The following is a 13,886-nucleotide window of genomic DNA, read 5'->3' as shown; positions in this document are numbered from 1 at the left end:
GTCTCAAAAAATAAAAATAAAACTTGGTCCTTCCCTTTTCTGCATATTTTGCTTTTATTGCCTACATCTAAAACAAAACCAATCACTATTATCCCTCCAAACTTTGGATTAATTTGTCTGCCTAGCTCATTCAACTCTAGGAAACCAACACTGAAGTAAAGCAAATAAAAATTGAAGGTCGGTAGAAGATGGCAAAGGGGGCATTCCAAAAGGGAACATGTGCAGAGGCTCAGAGACTGGAGAGATTGTTTAAAGATCAATAGTTTCAGCCGGGCACGGTGGTGCACACCTGTAATCCTAGCACTTTGGGAGGCCAAGGCCGGCGGATCACGAGGTCAGGAGTTCAAGACCAGCCTAGCCAATATGGTGAAACCCCCGTCTCCACTAATAATACAAAAATTAGCTGGGCGTGGTGGCGCGCACCTGTAGTCTCAGCTACTCGGGAGACTGAGGCAGAAGAATCGCTTGAATCTAGGAGGTGGAGGTTGCGGTGAGCCAAGATTGCGCCACCACACTCCATCCTGGGAAACAGAGCGAGATTCCGTCTCAAAAAAAAAAAAGACTAGAGAAGCAGAGAACGTCATATACCAGTTTGGGAGTTTTGGACTTTTATTTATTTATTTATTTTGAGACGAAGTCTCGCTCTGTAGCCCAGGCTGGAAGGCAGTGGCACGATCTGGGCTCACTGCAACCTCCGCCTCCTGGGTTCAAGCGATTATCCTGCCTCAGCCTCTCCAGAGTAGCTGGGATTACAGGTGCGCGCTACTGCACCTGGCTAATTTTTTGTATTTTTAGTAGAGACGGGGTTTCACCATGTTGGCCAGGCTGGTCTTGAATTCCCAATCTCAGGTAATCCGCCCGCCTTGGCCTCCCAAAGTGCTAAGATTACAGGCATAAGCCACCATGCCTGGCCTGGACCTCTGAATTTTATGATAATCTGAGTTCCCGAAAGAGTAATTGATAGAAAAAAAACTAGACCTGAGGACACAACTTTCTGAGTTCAAATTTCTTTTTTTTGAGACAGCATTTCACTCTGTTGCCCAGGCTGGAGTGCAGTGTCACAGCTTCGGCTCACTGCAACCCCTGCCTCCCAGGTTCAAGCGATTCTCCTGCCTCAGCCTCCCAGGTAGCTGGGACTACAAGCGCACCACCAAGCCCAATTATTATTGTTATTATTTTATTTTTTAGTAGAGACGGGGTTTCACCATGTTGGTCAGGCTGATCTTGAATTCCTGACCTCAGGTGATCCACCTGCCTCAGCTGCCCAAAGTGTTGGGATTACAGGTGTGAGCCACCACACACAGCCGGGTTCAAATTTCTTTCTTTCTTTTTTTTTTGAGACAGAGTCTCGCTCTGATGCCCAGGCTGGAGTCCAGTGGTGCAATCTTGGCTCACTGCATGCTCCGCCTCCTGGGTACACGCCATTCTCCTGCCTCAGCCTCCTGAGTAGCTGGGACTACAGGCGCCCGCCACCACGCCCAGCTATTTTTTTGTATTTTCAGTAGAGACGGGGTTTCACTGTTAGCCAGGATGATCTCGATCTCTGATCTCGTGATCTGCCCACCTCAGCCTCCCAAAGTGCTGGGATTACAGGTGTCAGCCACCGCGCCCAGCCCAAATTTCTTATTCTTTTTGTTTATAGACTGGGTCTCACTCTGTTGCCCAGCCTGGTTTTGAACTCCTGGGCTTAAGTGATTTGCCTCGGCCTCCCAAAGTGCTGGGATTACAATGCTTGAGCCACTACACCTAGCCCCGGATTCAAATTTCAGTGTAAAATCCTCAATCCACTGTTATACAAGCAACAAACGAGTTATTTAACCCTTCTGAGCCAGTTTCCTCCTCTTAAAAAAGGCATAAAACTTAAACTCAATAGAAAGCAACTAAGAAGCGGGGCACAGTGGCTCAAGCTGGTAATCCCAGCACTTTCGGAGGCAGAGGCGGGTGGATCACCTGAGGTCAGGAGTTCGAGACCAGCCTGACCAACATAGTGAAACCCTGTCTCTATTAAAAATGCAAAAATTAGCTGGGTGTGGTGACGGGTGCTTGTAATCCCAGCTACTCAGGAGGCTGAGGCAGGAGAATTGCTTGAATCCAGGAGGCGGAGGTTGCGGTTTGCCAAAATCGCTCCACTGCACTCCAGCCCGGGCAACAAGAGCAAGGCTCTGTCTTAAAAAAATAAATAAATGAAAATACAAAAATTAGCCAGGCGTGGTGGCACACGCCTGTAATCCCAGCTACTTGGGAGGCTGAGGCAGGAGAATCGCTTGAACCTGAACCTGAGAGGCGGAGGTTGCAGTGAGCGGAGATTGTACCACTGCACTCCAGTCTGGGTGAAAAAGCAAGACTCCGTCTCAAAAAAAAAAAAAAAGAAAAAAAAGAGGCCGGGCGCGGTGGCACACGCCTGTAATCCCAGCACTTTGGGAGGCTGAGGCGGGTGGATCACGAGGTCAGGAGATCGAGACCACCCTGGCTAACACGGCGAAACCCCGTCTCCACTAAAAAATACAAAAAAATTAGCCAGGCGTGGTGGCGGGCGCCTACTGTAGTCCCAGCTATTCAGGAGGCTGAGGCAAGAGAATGGCGTGAACCCGGGAGGCGGAGCTTGCAGTGAGCCGAGATCGCGCCACTGGACTGCAGCCTGGGCGACAGAGCGAGACTCAGTCTCAAAAAGAAAAAAGGAAGCAACTAAGAAATGTCAAGGGTGCCATTTTGGAATCAGAGAAGTAATGCTGACTGAGGCACAAGCTTGGCATGGGAAAAGTGGACTCCAATCTGTTAACTTCTGAAGTTGTCCACGGCAAATATTTCTCTGACGGCACAGGAAGAGATCTGAACTTGGCTTCCTTCATCCATTGAACAAGTATTAACAAGTATTTATATATGCCTACCGTGCCAGGCCTTATTCTAACCACTCGGGCTGCAATATTTAAAAAGACAAAGTTGGATCCTCCAAGGACTGGTGGGGAAGGCTAACAAAACAAATAACAAAAATGTGTAACATTAAAAAAAAAAAAAGTGTAATGTTAAAAAAAAAAAAGTGAAATAAAGTTACAAAACCTAGGCCGGGCGCGGTGGCTGACGCCTGTAATCTCAGCACTTTGGAAGGCAGAGGCGGGCGGATCATGAAGTCAGGAGATCGAGACCATCCTGGCTAACACAGTGAAACCCCGCCTCTACTAAAAATACAAAAAATTAGCCGGGCGTGGTGGCGGGCGCCTGTAGTCCCAGCTACTCGGGAGGCTGAGGCAGGAGAATGGCGTGAACCCGTGAGGCGGAGCTTGCAGTGAGCCGAGATCACGCCACTGCACTCCAGCCTGGGCGACAGAGAGAGACTCCGTCTCAAAAAAAAAAAACAAAAAAAAACCCAAAGCCTAGCCCCAGCTCGGCTTGTTTCCCTACCTGAAATGGGGGATGGCCGGGCGCGGTGGCTCACGCCTGTAATCCCAGCACTTTGGGAGGCCCCAGGCGGGAAGATCGCTTGAGCCGAGGAGTTCGTGGTTACAGTGACCTATGATAGACCCACCGACTCCAGCTGGAGCGACAGAGCGAGACCCTGTCTCTAATTTAGGAAAAAGAAAGTTGTAGCCGGGCGCGGTGGCTCACGCCTGTAATCCCAGCACTTTGGGAGTCCGAAGGATGGTGGGGGGGGGGGGGGCGCGGATCACCTGAGGTAGGGAGTTCGAGACCAGCCTGACCAACATGGAGAAACCCCGTCTCTATTAAAAATACAAAATTAGCCCAGCGTGGTAGCGCATGCCTATAATCCCAGCTACTCAGGAGGCTGAGGCAGGAGAATTGCTGGAACCCGGGAGGCGGAAGTTGCGGTGAGCCGAGATCGTGCCATTGCACCCCGGTCTGGGCAACAGCAAAACTCCGTCTCAAAAAAAGAAAAGACAGTTGTTTAAACATTTTTATAAAATGAAATGGGAGGGGACTGGTCCAGGGTTTCTAACAGCCTCCACATCGCCCAGCGGCAGAGCCCACAAAACCGCCACTGGCCGCCACCGTGTTCCTCCACCTCCTTCCCGATCTCAGGCTGGGGAAGTGGTGCAGAGGTCGCTGCGAAAGGAGAGGAGCGTGTATGACGCCACTTCCGGCGCGCGGCGGAACTGGCCTCCCTTTGCTTCCGCGGCGGGGCCGGAAGTAGGAGCGGCGGCGGCGGCCCAAAGCGGAGTGAAGGAGGGAGGCAGGGAGCCGGGGAGCCGGAACCGGAGTCGCAGCGGCGGTAATAGTGCGAGACTCCTCTAAGTCACCGTCCTTAGCGCGGGACCGCGGGGTTCGACGGGAGTTAGCGGGGGTGCGGCCAGGCCGTGGGACGCCGGGGAGTCTTGGGGCCGATGTGAAGAGAGGCGGGGGTGGGGGAGCCGGGCCGGCTCTAGAATCGAGTTGTCCGCCCCGCGCCCCGGACGGACACTCTGATCCGCGGGCTCGTCTTGGCCTTTCCCAGGAGACCCCTGTGCGGTGCGGAGGGGGCGGCGGCCCCGACTCTGACCCGCGCCGGGGGTGGGCCATGGCGGAGATCAGCGACCTGGACCGGCAGATCGAGCAGCTGCGTCGCTGCGAGCTCATCAAGGAGAGCGAAGTCAAGGCCCTGTGCGCTAAGGCCAGGTGAGCCCGTTGGCCCTGGGGAACGGAGGCCAAGCCGCCGCCCACGGGTTCTGGCCTGGGGCAAACCCAACTGAGAACTTTGGGCTTGCCTCGTTCTGGAAGCTTTCCCAGAGAGGAGCAGGATGGAGCTGCTGCCCTCGAGGAAAAGCTAGTCTGCTCGGGGAAGACAGAGCGGATAGATACTTAAAGTTTATTAGACGATGTGTTTCCAGTGGAGTAAGTGTTACATAAAGTACTTGGGAAACTCAAGGAAACAAGTCCATCTGTCGGGGGACGGAAGCTTGTTGGAGGGGGGCCGAACTGTGGGACAGGCCTTGAATAAGGAGGTGGTAAAAGAATCAGCCAAAAACCAAAGGTTTAAGACAGGAAAGTTAAAGACCCGTGATTTATAAGTCTTCTAATTCCAACAACAACCCTTAAAGGTTGGCGGTATTGTACTCATTTTACAGGTGAGAACTTTCATGTTCAAAGTTACCCACAAGTAAGGAATGGGGTCTGAAGCCAGCTCTTAGTGTCCTGTCCTTTTTCAGGCCATAATGCAAAAAGGTGGAGTTGGATCATTCACGTTCAGGGTGGGAGCCTGAGAAATCGTAGCAAGTAAGCCAGGGTGGAATTAAGCATGGTAAGGAGGGAGGCCAGTTCAGAGTCTGTGGGAAGTAGGATGATGTGGTGGTTAAGGCTCTAGGTTTTGCAGTGTGAGATGGCTGTAGGTTTGAATCTGAACTCTGCTGCTTTCTAGCTGTATTAGTGATCTTGAGGTGTCTTTATTTGTAAAGCAGAATTAATAGTACTTAATAAGACGATTGTGAAGATTCAGTGAGTTGGTGCTTGAGATGAGGTTAGCCCAGTGTTTTGGTACAGCATACGTGCTTGATAATCACCAGGTATTCTATTTCTCTTGGAAGAGGGCAATAATGAGATGGGCTAAAGCCATCAGGGAGGGCTTTTGAGTGGAGGTAGGCCTTGAAGGATGAAGATAATTTGGCTAGCTGATGGAGGCAGGGCCAGTGAGGGAAGGGCATTCCAAGCAGGACGAATGTAGCAGTGGAGGCCCTGAGATGCATGGGGAACAGTCAGGGGTTTAATTAATTACCTGCCTCCTCTGGGGAACTGTGTGATTGTGGCTTCTACCAGGCTGGAGAATTGTGGCAGAAGAGCCCGCAGAATTACTCTACGTTTATTGAACAGTAAACATGGCCTTTACAGGGCCACTATTTGGCCTGGCCCTGTACTGGCAAAAAAACTTCTATCCATCTCTTCCCCTCAGCAATCCTATGAGGTTGGAATCATTTGCTGCATTTTCTCAAACAGGAAGCCATGATCGTAGAGGTCTGGTGACTTAACTGAGGTCACCCACTGAGGACGTGGCAGAGCTGGGTCCTGAATCTGTGGCCCTCAGGCTCTTTGCTTGGCCGTGCCTCACATAGACCCCCTGCAGCCAGACAGGGCCTGTGAGGGGCTGATGAGCAGGGTCGGCCTCTTTTTTGCCACCTGTCTGTGGCTTTTCTCTTTTGCCAGCTGACCAGACCAGCCCCATGGTGTTTTTAGTTGTCCCCTCTCCCTCAGTCCTGATTGGCATTTTTAGGAACTTAAACCTGTTGTTGCCTGGCACTATTCTTTAACCCCGAAGTCTTATCTCCCTCACTGGCCCTGGATCAGTGTGGTAGTGATGGTAGACAAAGCTTAGATAGCATGCTGGAGTTTGCAGAATAGCAGGAAGTTATATATTCAGTCTCCATGGCTCCTTGCAACAGCCTAAGGAATAGGCAGGGTGGGCTGAGTACTTAGCCCCATTTCATAGCAGAGGAAACTGAGCCTTTGAGTAGATAATGTGTTGCCCAACATCATGCAGCTAGTCGGAGGGGAAGTTAGTTTTGCATCCAGGCCTTTGACTGTGCTCCGTGGTCACTGAGAGCCAGGCAGAGGCATTTAGGTTTTGATGTGGGGTGTGAGGCAGTAGGGAGCTATGGAAGGCTGAGGGGTGGAGGGTCCTGCCCAGTTGAAACTGAGTGGAACTAGGAGGTACTAGGCCAAGGCCTGAGCTGGCCGCTGTTGTCCCAGGCTCAGTCTGAAGCAGGGCCAGCTCTGATACCTGGTTATGGCCTTCTGGGGACCCACCAGAGACCCAGGCTGAGGCTGGTGGTGTCAAGAGCACCAGCTTGCCTAGAGGGCGCAGAGATGCAGATGAAACCAGTGGAAGCGCAGAGGTCCGCCGTGTCTGAGCTGAAATTGCTGCTACTAGAAATATTAGCACAGTAGAAGAGCTGAGCTTTTGAATCAGGTGGTTTTCAGTATGAATCTTTGCCTTGTCACCTAGAAGCAATGTGACCCTCGTCAAGTCACTTTCTGATTTTTTGAAGTGATAATGACATGCAGTTGAGAGTCCGGGTATCCGGGCACAGGGCCTGCTGCGCTGGTAGCCATTACTGCAGGCAGGTCATGATTGGGCTGGGGAAGTGCTGCAAGTGACAGAACTGGGGCTGGAATCTGGGCCTGATTCCCAGGCCACACTGGGGTTGTGCTGGCACTGAGGCGGGCTTTGCAGAGAGCACGGGCCCTGCATGTGACCTCCCTGGGCTTCAGGTTTTCGCTCAGGGTCTGTGGAAGGGGCTGGCATAAATTCTCAGGAAATTGGGCTTCTGGGTTCCAATTTAGCCACTCTCCAGCTTGGTGACCTTGACCCTGCCGCTTTTCTGTAAGCTTTGGTTTCTTTTTTTTTTTTTTTTTGAGACAGAGTTTCACTGTTGTTGCCCAGGCTGGAGTGCAGTGGCCCGATCTTGGCTCACTGCAACCTCCACCTCCCAGGTTCAAGTGATTCTCCTACCTCAGCCTCCCAAGTAGCTGGGATTACAGGCACGCGCCACCATGCCCAGCTAGTTTTTGTATTCTTAGTAGAGACGGGGTTTCACCATGTTGGCCAGGATGGTCTCAATCTCTTGACCTCATGATCTGCCTGCCTTGGCTTCCGAAAGTCCTGGGATTACAGGTGTGAGCCACCGTGCCCGGCCTAGCTTTGGTTTCTTTACTGTTAACGTGAGGCTGAAGAGAACCTCCCCAGTTTGTTGGAAAGGTCACTATGAGCAGTTGATGGGGAAGGATGTTCAGCACAAGAAGCAGTGCAGGTGGGAGAGTTTGGGTGCTGGTGTGGCCTCTTGGACCACCGCCAGTGCTGCCTTCCGTTCCCAGAAAGCCAGGGCAGACCTCCTTCGTGCTGCCTCTGTCATACAGAGCAAGGGGCATGAGTGAATCTTCCTGTCCACTGAGCTCAGGAAACTCATTCTAAGGGAAGAGATTGGCAGAAAGAGGGGGGCCAGGCGAGTTGGGCCTCCCACTTCAGAATATCTTGATAAAGAGACAGACCCCAGAGCCTGGCTTCCCTGGTTCATATCCCACGTGTGTCACTGGCACCAAGCCAGCCTCCTTCCGTGCTTCAATTTCTTCATCACCGGGAATCGTCATAGTACCTGCCTGTCAAGCTCTTAATAACATTCCTGGCACACAGTATGAGCTCAAATGTTCACTGCTCCTATTACAAGGCAAAATTTGGAAATACAGTGTTGCTTAAATTGAGTATCTATAGGCTGGGTGCAGTGGCTCACGCGTGTAATCCCAGTACTTTGGGAGGCAGAGGTGGGTAGATCACTTGAGGTCAGGAGTTCGAGACCAGCCTGGGCAGCATAGTGAAATCTCGTCTCTACTAAAAATACAAAAATTAGCTGGGCATGGTGGTACATGCCTCTAATCCCAGCTACTCGGGAGGTTGAGGTAGGAGAATCACTTGACCCAGGAAGCAGAGGTTTGCAGTGAGCAAAGATGGTGCCACTGCACTCCAGACTGGGCAATGGAGCCAGACTCTGTCTCAAAAAAAAAAAAAAAAATTGGGTGTCTTACCTGGCAAAGTGATTTCATCTCTTGCTCACTCAAGTAGAAGTAGACTGCACCACAAGGAGAAATAAAAAATATTTAAGACCTCATAGTCGTAAAGAAATATTGAACACATGGCAAGAGCACCTCACTTTTTTTTTTTTTGAGATGAAGTCTTGCTCTGTCGCCCAGGCTGGAGTGCAGTGGTACGATCTTAGCTCACTGCAGCCCCCACCTCCTAGGTTCAAGCGATTCTCCTGCCTCAGCCGCCTAAGTAGCTGGGATTACAGGCACGCGCCACCACGCGTGGCTAATTTTTGTATTTTTAGTAGAGACGGGGTTTCACCATGTTGGTCAGGCTGGTGTCGAACTCCTGACCCCGTGATCTGCCCGCCCCGGCCTCCCAAAGTGCTGGGATTACAGGCATGAGCCACCGTGCCCGGCCAAGAGTGCACCACTTTGAAGGCGCATCCACTGTGGGCCTGCCCTGGGCACCTACCCTTGTGTCTGGATAGCCTGGGAGAAGAGAAGGGCTCTGTGATTGGCCAAGAGTGACTTAAGCTCTGCTGTGGAGAGGAGGGGGAGACCCGCCTCCCAGGAGTGAGTCCTGGATGTGGAAGAGGGAGCAGCAGGGGGAGTCAGGGCTGGAAAAGTCCCAGCCTGCTCAGAAGGCCTGGAACGCTGGGATAAGAGCTTGGACTTCGTCCTTTTGGCAGCAGGGGGCCACGGAAGGGTGTTGCATGCTGGAGGGCCATGGTCAGCCTGTTTTGGGGAGACTGTACGCTTCACTCCTGCCCCCTGGAGTTTCCAGGACCGCCTCATATCCTCCCCTCCCCCCAAAAAAGGTCAGGAATTGGGCTGGGCTGGCCTGGCTGTGGTGACCCTGGTCTTCTCCTGTCTCCAGAGAGATCTTGGTAGAGGAGAGCAACGTGCAGAGGGTGGACTCGCCAGTCACAGTGAGTACCTGCTGTCCCTGCAGAGCCAGGCCTGGTCTTTCAGGCACATGGACTTTCCTCTTCATCTTGGGGGCTCTATAAGCCCAACCCTAAGCCTCTTTTATCTATCCTTTCCCTCATCTTCAATGGAGCACTGCTAAAAGAAGTGGGGGTTGCTGTGCACATTGGCTCACACCTGTGATCCCAGTATTTTGGGAGGGCAAGGTGGGCACATCACTTGAGGTTAGGAGTTTAAGACCAGCCTGGCCAATGTGGTGAAACCCTGTTTCTACTAAAAATACAAAAATTAGCCACGCATGGTGGCACATGCCTGTAATCCCAGCTACTTGGGAGGCTGAGGCAGGAAAATCGCTTGAACCCCAGAGGTGGAGATTGCAGTGAGCCGAGATTGGGCCACTGCACTCCAGCCTGGGTGACAGAGGGAGACTCCGTCTCAAAAAAAAAAAAAAAAAAAAAAAGCAGGCCGTGCACGGTGGCTCATGCCTGTAATCCCAGCACTTTGGGAGGCCGAGGTGGGTGGATCACAAGGTCAGGAGATCAAGACCATCCTGGCTAACATGGTGAAACCCCATCTCTACTAAAAATACAAAAAAATTAGCCAGGTGTGGTGGCGGGCACCTGTAGTCGCAGCTACTCAGGAGGCTGAGGCAGGAGAGTGGCGTGAACCCGGGAGGCGGAGCTTGCAGTGAGCCGAGATCGCGCCACTGCACTCCAGACTGGGCGACAGAGCGAGACTCCGTCTCAAAAAAAAAAAAAAAAAGGAAAGAAAAGAAAGAGGGGTTGTGGGAAGGGACTTTGGATTTGTTAGTGGAGATTCTTGGCCAGGGCAGAAGGACTCCTATTTGGCGAGTGATTCTGCTCACATATCTCCAGGGCTCTGTGTTAATAACTTGACTCTGGGTACTTTGTGGGGAGTAGAGAGAGGAGGGGGCCGGGACATCTACCTGGAAGGACTTAGTTCTAGCTTTTGCCTACAGAATAGTTGGTACTCAGCATAGGACAGTGGGTATGGTTCCAAACCAGCCTGACTTGGGGTGGGAGAGGAGAATTTTGGTCCTAGGAAGTAGAAGTGCAGCCAAGAGTGATAAAGCTCACTAAAGCAGTGGGTGTTTGGAGGGTAGTCCCTGGCAGCTCCCACTGCTTGAGTTCCAACCCCACTCTTCCTGTTCCCCAGGTGTGCGGCGACATCCATGGACAATTCTATGACCTCAAAGAGCTGTTCAGAGTAAGAGTGTGGCCAACACTGAAATGTAACGGGGGGATGACTGGAAGACCCCTTTAATTGAGGGCGGGAGCCTTAATTTGGGGCGTGGAGTGGGGGCAAGGGGCCCCAAGTTAGATGGGTGGTTGTGGAAGAAGGGCCTCCGCTGGACAGAAACAGGTAGTGGGTAGGGGACTGTTTAGGACAGGGCAAAACTTTCTACTTTCCCACAGGTAGGTGGCGACGTCCCTGAGACCAACTACCTCTTCATGGGGGACTTTGTGGACCGTGGCTTCTATAGCGTCGAAACGTTCCTCCTGCTGCTGGCACTTAAGGTGGCAGTCCCTGGCTTCTGTACCCCCAACCTGGGCTACCTCGGGCCGGGCCTGTCTTAGTCCGTTCCGCCCTCATCTCCTACCGTGACCAGCCCCACCTTGGAGCTGTGTCACTGGTGATGGACCGATTCTGCTTTTGGGGGTGGTCAGAGACTTGATGGGGGGTGAGGCCAGCAGGGCAGCATTCTGGGAGGGGCAGAGGCTCACTGTTGTGAATGTGGCAGGTCATTGATGCCACTGGTAGGAGAGGCAGTGTGGGGCCAGATGACAAAGGGCCTGGGTGCCTTGCTAGGGACCCGCTCTGTGTCTGGCAGGTGAAAGAAGAGCCATTAGGCTCATAGTTGAGGGGATGGGTCAGGTTTACATTCTCTGGAGGGGTCCTGTGGGCCTGGGAGGTGGCTGATGCCACACGATTCAGGCAACAGGTGCCAGGAGTGTGCTGGGCAGTGGTTGTGAGGATGGCATGAAGCTGGTGGGCATGAGGAGGTCAGAGAGGGATGTGTGGAGAGACCGTCTAGGCGCCAGCCCCGGCTTGGTGGCCACTCCCAGGTTCGCTATCCTGACCGCATCACGCTGATCCGGGGCAACCATGAGAGTCGCCAGATCACGCAGGTCTACGGCTTCTACGATGAGTGCCTGCGCAAGTATGGCTCGGTGACTGTGTGGCGCTACTGCACCGAGATCTTCGACTACCTCAGCCTGTCAGCCATCATCGATGGCAAGGTAGGCCAGCCCAGGGCTCCATGGGACGGGGAGAGGAGGGGGGCTCCAGGCCTCAGCCCCGTCCTCTTTCCCTGCTCTCCCCTGTAGATCTTCTGTGTGCACGGGGGCCTCTCCCCCTCCATCCAGACCCTGGATCAGATTCGGACAATCGACCGAAAGCAAGAGGTGCCTCATGATGGGCCCATGTGTGACCTCCTCTGGTCTGACCCAGAAGGTGAGGGCATGTGGGCAGGGGCAGGCAGGGACAGCCAGAAGGGGTTGGGAAAGAGAGGGAGCAGGGCTGGTCTTCACTGGCACCCGTCCTCCACCTGCCAAATGGCTGGAACCCTGGAGGAGGAGCAGGGAGGCCTGCGTGGCAGATGCTTTGAGCACACAGTGGCTTGGGGCATGGCCCAGAGGGCTGTGGAGGACAACCAAGTCATTGCTCCCTGAAGTGAAGGGGCCTTAGAACATGACAGCAGCTTCTTCAGAGGTCAGAACCCCAGAATGTAGCCCCCTGAGACCCCTCATTTTGTGGGTTCTCCACTAGTGTAGAGCAGAGCTGAGATTTAAAGTCAGGTCTTCTGAGGACCAGCCAGAGTTCCTGTTGTCACATACACACACAGGCACACACGTACAGGCAGCCTCTGCTCCAGTGCAAACACACACACACATACACATAGCCTCCGTTCCATCATAGCCACACACACGCACATGAGGCCTCTGCTCCATCACAGCCACACACATACAGACACACACATGCAGCCACTGCTCCACAGCCACTCCAGACCTCCCTGTGACAACACAGGGTGCCCTTCTGTCTCTGGGAGTGCCCCTTTCACTCCTATGTGCTGTTTGGACAGGGATTGTATGATCACTGTGATTATGAGGGGGCCCCAGCCATTGGGCGTTCTTTCTCCTCTGGAGCTTATCTGCCCCTACATTTGCTGTCCTGGTCCCTACCATCCCACAGACCATATTCAGGCCCCATGCTCTGGTCCCACGGGCCTCTGGTGGACTTGGGGAGGGGCCAGGCTGCTCACCGTCAAGGGGCAGCACTGGCAGCTAGAGAAGCCTGAGGTCATCCCTCTTCATTCCTCCCTTTCCGCATCAGACACCACAGGCTGGGGCGTGAGCCCCCGAGGGGCCGGCTACCTGTTTGGCAGTGACGTGGTGGCCCAGTTCAACGCAGCCAATGACATTGACATGATCTGCCGTGCCCACCAACTGGTGATGGAAGGTTACAAGTGGCACTTCAATGAGACCGTGCTCACTGTGTGGTCGGCACCCAACTACTGCTACCGGTGAGCCAGCTGGGCCGGGCTGGGAGGGGCGGGCATCTGAGCCGAGCTGCTCCTGACCCTGCTGCCCCGCCTTCCAGCTGTGGGAATGTGGCAGCCATCTTGGAGCTGGACGAGCATCTCCAGAAAGATTTCATCATCTTTGAGGCTGCTCCCCAAGAGACACGGGGCATCCCCTCGAAGAAGCCCGTGGCCGACTACTTCCTGTGACCCCCCCGGCCCCTGCCCCCTCCAGCCCTTCTGGCCCTCGGACCACTGTGACTCTGCCTTCTTCCTCAGACGGAGGCTGGGCGTGGGGGGGCTGTCCTGGCTCTGCTGTCCCCCAAGAGGGTGCTTCGAGGGTGAGGACTTCTCTGGAGAGGCCTGGAGACCTAGCTCCATGTTCCTCCTCTCCTCTCTCCCCACTTGAACCATGAAGTTTCCAATAATTTTTTTTTCTTTTTTTCCTTCTTTTTTCTGTTTGTTTTTAGATAAAAATTTTGAGAAAAAAAATGAAAAAATTCTAATAAAAGAAGAAAAATGGTCTTTGGGTTTGTGCCAGACTTGGTTGGGAATGCACAGGGTTGCTGGCCTGGGACCTGGGGTGGACGTCAGGGCCTTGACTGCCTTAGGGCCCCGACCTGCCAGGAGGGCCAGGCTCAGGCCAGTCAGCTTGCCCAGGGCCTCCAGGGGCCGCTGCCTGCTGGCTTCCCTAGCGCTAGGGAGAGGGCTCTGTTCTCATGGCAGCCTTATCTTATTAACAGCTAGCATCACAAGATTCTGATTTCTCCATTTTCCTGAAGAGGAGATGGGCCTAGAGAGCCAGTGGATTTTGTACTAGGTCAGGCAGCTGGAAACACAGGTCTAGATCTGGACCTGGGTCTCCTAGCAAAGCCTTTGCTCACCCAGCCCCGCCCAGGGCCAAACACAGGAGCCCAAT

At 53.3% G+C, this 13,886-nt stretch overlaps 1 protein-coding gene across 6 annotated transcripts; it reads left to right on the top strand.

Moving 5' to 3' along the window:
* The first annotated feature begins 4,110 nt into the window (after positions 1–4,110).
* On the top strand, positions 4,111–13,492 carry PPP4C (protein phosphatase 4 catalytic subunit). 6 transcript variants are annotated; one of them, XM_054454493.2, is made up of 9 exons: positions 4,111–4,225; positions 4,448–4,608; positions 9,377–9,428; positions 10,603–10,653; positions 10,863–10,964; positions 11,514–11,687; positions 11,775–11,901; positions 12,781–12,970; positions 13,048–13,492. In XM_054454493.2, exons 2-9 carry the CDS (start codon positions 4,511–4,513, stop codon positions 13,175–13,177), a joined length of 924 nt encoding a protein of 307 aa, XP_054310468.1. In that variant the 5' UTR covers positions 4,111–4,225; positions 4,448–4,510; the 3' UTR covers positions 13,178–13,492. The 6 variants fall into 6 exon arrangements, with proteins under 6 accessions (XP_054310468.1, XP_054310470.1, XP_054310469.1 ...); XM_054454494.1 differs by having other exon boundaries at positions 4,113–4,231; XM_054454495.2 differs by lacking the exon at positions 10,863–10,964.
* Positions 13,493–13,886: the final 394 nt, after the last annotated feature.

This window comes from Pongo pygmaeus, chromosome 18 (assembly GCF_028885625.2).
Source record: "Pongo pygmaeus isolate AG05252 chromosome 18, NHGRI_mPonPyg2-v2.0_pri, whole genome shotgun sequence".
Classification (NCBI taxonomy): Eukaryota; Metazoa; Chordata; class Mammalia; order Primates; family Hominidae; genus Pongo; species Pongo pygmaeus.
Note: the sequence above shows the minus strand (reverse complement) of the source record. Positions and strands in the feature narration are given on the sequence as shown.